At 35.9% G+C, this 11,401-nt stretch overlaps 1 protein-coding gene across 1 annotated transcript in view; it reads right to left on the bottom strand.

Annotated features, from left to right (window-relative positions):
- Positions 1 to 9,074: 9,074 nt before the first annotated feature.
- Positions 9,075 to 11,401, bottom strand: part of csf1b (colony stimulating factor 1b (macrophage)) — a 39,401-nt gene continuing 37,074 nt past the window's right edge. The window contains exons 7-9 of the mRNA XM_067393969.1: positions 11,263 to 11,309; positions 11,062 to 11,102; positions 9,075 to 9,516 (exon numbers count right to left, since the gene is read on the bottom strand). Of these exons, the coding sequence (XP_067250070.1) occupies positions 9,461 to 9,516; positions 11,062 to 11,102; positions 11,263 to 11,309 (144 nt within the window). The 3' untranslated portion in view covers positions 9,075 to 9,460. The remainder of the gene's footprint in view (positions 9,517 to 11,061; positions 11,103 to 11,262; positions 11,310 to 11,401) is intronic.

The raw sequence follows: 11,401 nt of genomic DNA, 5'->3' as shown, positions 1-11,401 counted from the left end.
ATATAATATATTATTCCATTATTATGTTATTAATATATATAACATAAATATAATAAAACAAAACATAAATATAAAAAAAAAAAATTGATCAAATCAATCATTGGAAATCATTGGTCACCAAAGCTGTTTGGTTACCAACATGATATCAAAAAATATAATCTGCAGAAAAATGAAAGAAGAAAGTAAGTCATATGGGTTTGGAATCACATGAGGGTGAATATATGACCGCATTTTCATTTTTTGGTGAACTATATTTTTAAAGTCACCATGAAATCAAAACAGACAATTCTTGTTTTTGTTTTATGGAATATTGCAGTATTTATTATAAACAATTTATCCATGCACATCTTAATATATATTTTAATTCATGTTCCCCCATAATCTTTAATCAAAATAACTTCCCCTCCCTCTTTCAGTGAAATCTCTTCTCCGATCACAGCAATAGCAAACCACAATGATCCAACGATCTAATTAATTCCCGATGGACAAAATCAAGTCCCGCCCAACATTTTTTTCTTGTTCGAGAAGCCGTTTCATTTGTATACGTCACAATGGGAAGGAAAGACTCAGAATTTCTGTTTCATGCCGACTTTAAAGCAATATTGTCTGGCTGAGTATGGTGGAAAATTATAATATGACATAACTATTTTTTTTAATTAGTACTTTAAAATATGAAGATCAAACCTAGATAGTTTTTCTAAACATTAATATTAAAAAAAACTATCCAAAATGAACAAACATGTTTACCAGTAAATGTGTTTGTGTTGTGTTTCTACAATATAAAATCAAAATGATCTTTTATCTACTTTAAAGTCGCCAGGCTTTATCTAGAATCTCGATGACAGCTCTGCACACTTGCACTGCTTTAGTTATTTCAAAGATGCAGTGAAATATTGTATTGCATCTTGAACTTTAATATTAACCTTAATCAGAGACAACCGTTTAATATAAAACTCATCTCAAAAGATATAAACATTGGAGAAATGCCCTCTATCAAATTCACTGTAATTACAACTCAAGAGTCGATCAATTCCAGAATCCCATAATGGAGCTTTGGGGCTTAATGAAATATTGCATATCCTGTAGCTGGTTAATTTGGTTTATTTGAGGTACACTGAAACCTTGGGAATTTGCCTCAGGTGGTCACTCAAATCTGGCAAATCCGAGCTGCTAAAGCCAAACCTACTATTCTGCCCAATCACAGGATAAACCAGCTCATCTACAGGCATTATTCCAAATTTCCCAGACAACAAAATATTAAATGGGATGTGTCTCTGCTAAATGAAAGTTGTGGCGATTTTTTTTCTCTGTGTGAGCCAGATATCTTATATGTGTGGATGTGCTGCAATACCTGTGCAATAAACCTTTCAGCCAATCAGAGTCAAGTATTCAGACAAACCATAGCATAATGGTGTATAATTCTTATAAACGTAAAGGGATAGTAAACCAAAAATGAAAACATGTATGACTTTCTTTCTTCAGTGGAACTCAAAAGAAGATATGTTGCCGACCAAACAGTTTTGGTTTCACTGAAAAAAACAATGAGCTATTTCTCAAAATATGCTCTTTTTGGACTTCCAGAACCAGAAACATGGAGAAACGTTTCCTTTGTTGTTTTAGAAACTCTGATGAAGTTTCTGCAGCCACTAAATCATAGGTTCAGGTGTCCAAAAAAAAAAAAAAAAATCCTCAATCCTCAGTGTGGGTTGAATGCAGATTATAGAACATCCACTGAAAGAGGACACAATGTTCTTCAAAATGTTCAGCTTTTACGTCATCCCTCAGTGGACCAGCAGACTGGAGTTCTGTGAGACTTCTGTAAAGTGTCCAGAACCCCACAGACCATGACACAGTGTCTCTGCTACTGCCTTTGAGGAATTCTGCTCTCATCTGTGATAGTAAATCAAATGTGAAATTAAATCACCCAGACCTCAGACAGACCCTATTGTCTGCCAATCGATCTGCGTCATCTCAGTGAGTTTGAAAAACCGTTGAGAGCAGAGGCAGCTTCAGTTGTTTCCATCCATATAATGATTATTTTACTATTTTTATTATATTACTACAACTACTACAGTAATCTACTATTGCTAATTACATTTATTAATTCTTTTATGATTACTATTATTATTATTAAAGGATTAGTTCAAATTAAAATTTCCTGATAATTTACTCACCTCCATGTCATACAAGATGTCCATGTCCTTCTTTCTTCAGTTGAAAAGAAATTAAGGTTTTTGATGAAAACATTCCAGGATTTTTCTCCATATAGTGGACTTCAATGGACCCCAAATGGATGAAGGACAAAATTACAGTTTCAGTGCAGCCTCAAAGTGTTTTACACGATCCCAGATGAGAAATATCCCATCTAGAGAAACTATCGCTCATTTTCTAAAAAAAATGAAAAAAATAAAATAAATTAAAATTATATACGTTTTAACCATAAATGCTCATCTTGAACTAGCTTTCTTCTTCTTCTCTATTAGAATTCTGGGAGTGTAGACACTGCTAAGTGTATTACTGCCCTCCACAGGTCAAATTTCGAACTAGTTGTGATATACTTGCATATTGTATATGACAATTTAGTTCAAACTTTAGTTTAAAGCTAGTTCATGATGAGCATTTATGGTTAAAATGTATAAAATTGTAAAAAAAAAAAAAAAAAAAAAATGAGCAATGATTTCTCTAGATAAGACCCTTATTTCTTGTCTGGGATCATGTAGAACAGGGGCGGAGCCAGGGGGTGGCCGTGGCCACCCTTGGCCTAAGCATGGACACCCCTTTGGCTACCCCGCTCACAATTGCTGTTTCTGTCTACTTTTTTTGTTGACAAGAATTGCGTTTATTTAAACGCAGAGCCGCCTCTTTAAGACCACGAAAAATGGGAGACTTTTCAGACGCGCACTCCAACTTCGCCTCTGCGCCAGGAGCAAGTCAAACACGCGCGGAAATGATACAGGTGCCGAATGAGCTTCGGCAGAACAACGGTGAACGGCGAACATTATATATATATATATATATCTATAGCTTACGTAAATGTTTCTCAGCTGGTGAGTTGTAAGACCACGCACTTTTCAATCACGCGCAAATATGGTGCGCTGTACTCACTATAAATGCAACGTCGTAGTTTTGTCGTCAATTAAGTCATGAAATAACAAAAAGCGATTAAAGCTGCGTTAAAACTGCATGCATGTAGGCCTATATATGCGTCACATGTCTCTGGACTAAAATATTCTGCTATGTGAGATCACAATATAAGGCACAAGCTTATATGTAATTTTTTAAAATAAATGTGAGAACTGTGCATTTGTACTAGAAGATGCTAATTTTGCGTTGATTTATAAAGTACAAATAAAAATGTATCACATTTAAATGGGAATTCAAAAAAGAGAACACATTTTTTTTCTATGTAGGCCTACTAAGTTTAATTTTAAGTATGATAGAACTGTTGCAATTATTTATTTTGACAATACAGAAAGTTAAACATTTAGTGTTTACTTTTTTGGTTACTTTTTGAAACAGAAAAAACTCAGAATTGTTGAAGAGTTCATTGATTATAGATAAAATTCAACGAAGGCTGAATAATCTTTGAAGTACAGTATGTAGTTATCGTCGCATCCATGGAGATGCAACAATGAAAAACAAGCTATTGGGGGTTCTGAGAACCAGAAGTGACTGAAGTTTAAATTTAGCTATAGTGTGAACCTCTTTATTCATATTCCTGCAAGTGAGAAATGGATTAAAAAAAGAAGAAAAAAAAATCAAATTCACTCAGCATTCCATGATCTTAATTACTATAAGTAGGCTAAAAACTAACTGTATTCATTTGTGTTGTAGGCACAGTCCAGTACATTATAATCAGACTAATTTTTATGTTGAAATAATGAAGATTTATGTGCCACCCCAGACTGGTTGCTGGCCCCTGCCTGGCCACCCCTATGAAAAAATCCTGGCTCCGCCACTGATGTAGAATGCTTTGAAGCTGCACTGAAACTATAATTTTGACCTTCAACCATTTGGGCTTCATTGAAGTCCATGATATAGAGAAAAATCTTGGAATTTTTATCAAAAACTTTTAATTTCTTTTCAACTGAAGAAAGAAGGATATGGACATCTTGGATGACATGGGGGTGAGTAAATTATCAGGAAAATTTTATTTGAAAGTGAACTAATCCTTTAAGTTACATTCAAAGTTGTTTTACAATCTAGATGGACAATTTTATTTTTGTTGTAGGCTAATTGTTAACCTCACTTGAATATTTTTTTTTTATCTAAATGTTACATTAATTAAGTTGAAATGTATTAACTTTAAATGCAATATTAAATAATATTAAAAATTAAAATCAAGTATTTTACGTTATAACGTCAGGTTTCTGGACTACGCCCTCCAGTTGAGTGGAGGGCGCCCTCTTTAACTGTGGGGGAGGTAGAGGAGTCCCCTTTCTCTAAATAATTTTTGATGGGGGTCTATGTGCCTCAAACTCCCAAGGCCACAGAGCTTGTCCACCACAGATTCCAGCACTCCCAAGTCCTAAGTTCAGAAGTCACAGCACTTCTACGTCCAGTGGTCCCAGTTCTGGTGGTCCCGGAGGTCTTACCACCATCAGCTGAGCTTCCATCTGGCTGCTGCCATCTTGTGTATTTGGCCACACACACTTCTTCAGCTCCTCCCAATCCGGTGGTGGCGACCGCTACAGCTCCTCCCGAGGTAGTGGCGATCGTTCCTGAACTCTCTTTCTACTCTGACACGACCACAGAAGTCATCCATGAACTCCCTGTCTGCCCTGATATGACCACGGAGGCTGTCTATGAAGTCTCTGTCTGTCCTGTATTGACCAAGGAGGCCTGCTCTAAACCATCTGTGACGGCCATAAAGGCCATTTGTAACCTCTCTGTGCTCTCTGTTCCAGTTCCTCCCTCCATCCTTTCCCCTGTTCCACTTCGCACCACCTCCCTTTGCTTGAGAAGCATCTGGAATCCGCTCCTTAAAGGCAGGAACGCACCAAACCGACACCGATGAACTAGTGGCAACGAAAGCAGACTGAGGGGTTGGATCACATCAGCTGTGTCTAAAGTTGCCCTGACACACTAAACCGACGCTCGACAGCCGACGGCCAAGTAGCATGTCCATTCTGCGCCTGCGTAAGATGAAATGCCTTTCCGTACCAGCAGGTGGCAGTAGCTGAACAGCCAATCAGAATGACCAGATGGGCTACGACGAGCTCTGACACTGATTCAACATGTCAAATTGGCCGAAAAAGAGCAGACAAGGACTAATTTCAGCCGACGGTGTGGAACACAATGAGAAAATTTAATCGGCCGACGAACAAAAACTGCCCGACAGCCAACCGTCGGTTTGGTGTGTTCCTGCCTTAAGGGGGGTGGGGTTCTGTCATAATTCCAGCCTGTATTCCCCTGTCTTGTTTTTAAGGACTTTGTAGTTTGTGTTTTTCTCTTCAGATTGTATTCATTTATGTGTTTAGTTCCTGTTTCCCTTTTTGCATTGTCTTCCTTATTTGTTTCCATAGTTACCCTTGTTTGTCACCATAGTAACTAATCACCTACACCTGTCCCTTATCAGCCCCTTGTTAACCTGTGTATTTAAACCCCAGTGTATCTGATGTTCTTTGCCTGGTGTTGTCCTACTTGGTTTACACTTAGATACATCTAAGTGCACTTGGTTTTGGTTCTTGTTGTTCCATGTATGGATTATCTCTTACATTACCTGGACTCTTTTGTGTTTTCTGCCTGGATTTACTGCTGTTGTTTTGTTTAAATAAACTCTTAAACTCCATCTGGATCCAACATGCTGTTTTCTAAAACAGATAATAAACAATAATAGACAACCTAACTGGGGCCCAAAACTCCAAGCTGGGACCCATATTCAGTAGGTTTTTTTTGTTTTTTTTTTGGGACATGATATGGTTAGATTCAGATGATAAATATCATACTTTAAGTTGGGTGTCCACCTTAGAGATAACCACCATTTATAATGAAACCATCATATTTAACAATATATTATTCATATCATATAATAAAATGTATTTATTTGTTACTTCTATAAAGCTATATTAAATTATTATTATTTCAGAAAATGTCCACCTTGCCACCTCATACATTTATAAGATTTTTTACAAACAAACAAACAAACAAACCACTTTTATGATTTATTTTCACACAAAATATGTTGCTCCATCAATGTTCAATAAAAGCATATATTTTCTTCATACACTATTGGAGTAGGCTAATGAAAAGCATATTTTTCTTAAGGTGTACCCTATATTACCTGCACGCACAGGTTTTTAAAATATTTTTTTTTTTCACAAGGGTATCCATACTAAATATTGTTCTTTTCAACACGGAATAAACTATTTCAACTAAATGTGCGAGACTTCAGATTAGCCGCATTAGGTAAATACCTAGAAAAATAATAAAAGTTTTCTCTAGGCCAGTGTGTTTATGATTACGATAATGAATTAAAATAATATAATAACAAATACCAGTTTGCAAAATCAAACAGCGCACTGTTTTTGTACTGCTAAATTGGAAATGGCTGATGCCGAAAGCCTTGCAGATTTAACGAAAAAAGGTCGCTCTTATGTTAAATATAATGTGGATATCCCAAAAAAAAATCCATTGGTGAGAGGCCACTTCCTTTTTTTAAAATCTAATTAACTAACTGCTGTGTAAAACAGCTTTGTGTTTAATAGGTAATGTTAGAGTTGACGTCTTTAAGACCTCTAGAGAGAGCTGATATGATATAGGCTGGTCAAGTGCGTGGTAAGGGTTTGAAAAACTTCAAAACCACAGTTGTTTGTCTGAAAATGTTTTGAAACAACATTTAAGACACTCGTCTTAAGTTTCTTTAGTTATTTGTGCTTATTTGAATAAGTGCATGCATGCGGAATATTTGGGCTGTTTGTCATTCATTCTGTGCTTGTTCTTATTTCAGGGCAGCTTGAAAAACAAAACAGTGTCAATCCAAAAAAGCCTTTTAGGCCTACCAGAAGTCTGTTTGAAACGAGCAGCTTAGGACGTGGTCAACAACAGAGTCTCCTAATGGAGAGCAATGAATGGAGAGCCAAACATGGTTTTCCCTTGTGAAAAGGCAACTGACTAGCAGAACAGGAATGCTCTCCAGGAAAAATCAGTTATCAAAAACAGGACTTTGATGTTCACAGACATCTGCGATGAAGGCTGACATTGGCAAGAGTGGCAAATAGAAAAGTGGGGAAAGAAAGAAAATTCATTGCAGAACTGGAGTTGGTTGGCACAATTTTCAGAGCGTGTATCAAACTGCCAAGGTCACGTGATTTCAGTAAACGAGGCTTTGTTACATCGGATGTGTTTAGAAATTTCAATGGTTTGCGTGACTCTGGCGTCTTGATACGCGCTCTGAACCACTGATTTGAAACAAATGAATCGGAAAGCTTCGAAGCTTCATGAAGCATTGTTTTAAAATCGCCCATCACTAGATATTGTTGAATAAAGTCATTATTTTGCTTTTTTGGCACACAAAAAGTTTTCTCCGATATGGTATGCTGTGTTTACACCATGTCGTAATTACTGCAATTTTCGAGACGACAACACATGACATTCTACTCTGAGCTGTTTTTATGGCAACAATGATCAGGTGGTACAAGTAGGAGCTTTCAGAAACTTTCTATAGCTTATAAGTGGTAATTACGAGCTCTACAAGGATGTATTTGCTTTTTACAAGTATAAATCTCATAATTACGGTAATTATGACTTGGTGTGAAAGCACCATTAAATTTATTTCAATGTGGAGGATTTGAACTAAGAAAAAAATGCAATTATGATGAAGTAGTATATCCCAAAGCTTGTCTGATATTCTGCTAAACACTCAAAATGGTCTTTTTCTTCACAAAAACAGTACATACTTTCAGGGCATATATGTAGGCGAATTGGGACACAGCATTAGTTGTCATGATTATCTATTGAGTTGCGCTCTTTCTTGTTCAGTTAATCATTAGTGTGTGTATTTAAGCCCTCAGTTATTTCTGTTCAATGTTCAATGTCATCTTTAGTTTAGTGTAGTGCATGCTAACTTTACTCCTGCTCCTCAATGCTCCTTGATTTATTAAAGAAAGAATTTATTTGGATCTTTCTGTGTAAAGTGTGTTGGACTACCGCATTACACTGTGTATATGCCCACTCAGCATCTTTAGAGCAGGCCTTCAAATCTCATTCATAAGAAGCTACGTCCTGTTTTTCTGCTAAACAAAAGCTCTTCCTTTCCGTTTGGATGACTGGCTTGTTCTAATTATTAGCAGACGTCCGAAAAATCTCCACCACATTTCCTTGTTTTTGATTTCGAGAGAAGCCTTTGAGTGTTTAAAGCTAAGCCAAACAGTGACACACACTCCAGACAGAAACAAAATGCAAATCAAAACACTCAAGTGGGTCGTCTGAATCATTCATGTCTGGAATTGTTTTCTTCTGGTCCTTTATAGTAGATACTATGCCATCCTGCATGGATTTTGGTTTTGAGTGGCTTTGTCCTAAACCACATTAAAGTTCCCATATACTATACACTTATATACTATATAAATAAAGGTTCCAAAAGCAAGTTTTCGGAGCAATATAGAAGAACCATTTTTGGTTCAACAAAAAAACCTTTTTTGTTAATAATCTAAAGAACCTTTTTAAACTACAAATACCCTTTTGTGAATTGAAAAGGTTCCACTGATGTTAAAGGTCCTTCATTGAACCACTGATGGCAATAAAGAACCTTTATTTTTAAGAGTGTACGAAAGTTAATCTAAATATAAACAAGCAAAACTGCTATCTTAAAATAAATCTGTTTTTTTTTTTTTTTTTAAATGTGCTATTGTCTGCTCAAACAGCATTTTCCTATCAGCATGTCACTGGGGGAAAAAAGGAGGATAACCTTTTGACCTCTTTTTGGAAAATATGCCAGATATGCGAGACAGTGTTATCTGGAGTATTTTGCCTAATAATTGTTTTCTGACAAAAGCTCAACACTTAACCTCTTTAAAATGTAAAAATATATGGAAATTGAAAGAAATTTCTGTATTAACAAATGAAGCCTTTACTGTAATATATTGCCCACATATGAACAATAACAGCATTATAGCAGACTGAGAGCTGAAAACAACTATGAAACAAACTACGATTGACTGATTTTCTTTTTCTAGTTATTACAGTAGGTGCATTATGGATTTATGTAACTGTAGCATTACTTGGCATGCAATACTTTGACTTTTCCAGTAATCCAGAAATAGATGTTTGTAATAATAGGCATATTTACATATGTACAAGGTCCAAGGTGTATGAGTTAATCAGAAGTATATCTTAAGTCTGTTTCCTCTGATGTTGGAAACACTGTCAGGTGTTGTTACTGTTGTGGTCTTCCTGAAGTCTAAGGCAATCTGTTTCACTGGTTGTGATCTCTTCTGAGCATCCAGGAAGCTCAAATCAGTTAGAAGGCAGTGGAGAGGTGTGAGCCAAACGCTTTCCGTCGGTCAGTCATCTGGTCTACGAAAGATGAGAAAGGAGAATTAAGTTTATGAGCACATACTGTATGCACAATATGTTATTGTTCAGAAGGTTAACAAAATCATTTTTCATGGTATCTCAAAATACTAAAATTCATATTAATATACATTCTCTGTATTTAAAAAAATGTATTTAGTTAGCACTTATAGTACATTTGAACCCATAGTGAGTTAAGTGAACAAGTATGCCAGGAGGACATGGCGTCTGTGATTTCCAGTCAAATTTGGACTCGTCTGACCATAGAACACTTTTCCAGTCCATTTTAAATGAGCCTTGGCCCACAGGACACAACGTCGCTTCTGGACCATGTTCACATATTGCTTCCTTTTTGCATGATAGAGTTTTAGTTGGCATCTGCAGATGGCACGGCGGATTGTGTTTACCAACAGTGGCTTCTAGAAGTATTCCTAGGCCCATTTAGTAATATCATTGACACAATCATGCTGATGAGTGATGCAGTGTTGTCTGAGGGCCCAAAGACCACATGCATCCAATAAAGGTCTTCAGCCTTGTCCCTTACACAGAGATTTCTCCAGTTTCTCTAAATCCTTTGATGATGTTATGCACTGTAGATGATGACATTTGCAAAGCCTTTGCAATTTGACATTGAGGAACATTGTTTTTAAAGTATTCCACAATCTTTTTACGCAGTCTTTTATAGATTGGAGAGCCTCTGCCCATCTTTATTTCTGAGAGACTCTGCCTCTCTAAGACATCCCTTTTATAGCTTTTATATATCAATTAACTTAATTAGTTGCTAGATGTTTTCCAGCTGAATCTTTTCAAAATTGCTTTTTCCGCCATTTGTTGCCCCCGTGCCAACGTTTTTGAGACCTGTAGCAGGCATCAAATTTGAAATGAGCTCATTTAGTGGATAAAAGTATAAAATGTCTCCCTTTAAACATTTGTTATGTTTTCTATGTTCTATTATGAAGAAAATATTGACTCATGTGATTTGAAAGTTTTTTAGTTTTCATTTTATTCAAATTTAAAAAACATCCCAACATTTCCAAATTCCGGGTTGTACTTTTTTATGGAGTAACGCAATAATGTAATGCATTACTTTTAATGAATCACTTTCCACACATTTTTAGACATGACATGTGAACGGCCCTTAAGATGGTATTCTATGCGTTTGTTGTGTATACTAAAGTCTGTCATTCATTATTAGAGCGCCACCCTCAGGCTGAATCATTCTAGGACACTAGAAGTCAAAAGTGTGACTGGTGTGTTCAGCGATTAGAATATAAAGCTTACAAAATGGGTAAATATCTCGCAAAAATGGAGAAGCACAAGAAAACTGTGGAAAAAGTCATATCTTAAATTAGGGCTAAGACCCAGAATCTTCCCTAGCTAAATTTAGGGCACCAAACCATGTATTACATTTCTATACTTAACATAACTCGTAATTGCGAGTTTACTTCTCACAATTTCTAAGTACTGGGGGATATAGAGAAGTATTCGTTTATTTTTATTTTGACACTGATGCAAAATCAAGCAAGGATTTAAAAATCAAATACTTACATACTTCCTCTTGGATTTCAAAATTTTCGACAACTTGTAATCTGTAAAGAGAAATTTTGATATTCCTTTGCTATATGCACAGTTTTGACATTTTAGGTCATAGATCATACAAAGCATTCAAATATATATGTATGATAACATTAAAATGTAAAAAAAAAAAAAAAAAGTACATGATAATATTAAGATAAAACACAAAGTTACCCCCAATCTGATGACATTCTTATTCTGTGAAGCTGGCGTTGCAGCTTCTGTTGTGGAAACAGAATTACATATGAAATTACATGCATGAGTGATGTTACATATTCAACAAATACTCTTTTCATTTTTTACTTCTCACTTT

The sequence above is a fragment of the Chanodichthys erythropterus genome, chromosome 9 (genome assembly GCF_024489055.1).
Source record: "Chanodichthys erythropterus isolate Z2021 chromosome 9, ASM2448905v1, whole genome shotgun sequence".
Lineage (NCBI taxonomy): Eukaryota > Metazoa > Chordata > Actinopteri > Cypriniformes > Xenocyprididae > Chanodichthys > Chanodichthys erythropterus.
Note: the sequence above shows the minus strand (reverse complement) of the source record. Positions and strands in the feature narration are given on the sequence as shown.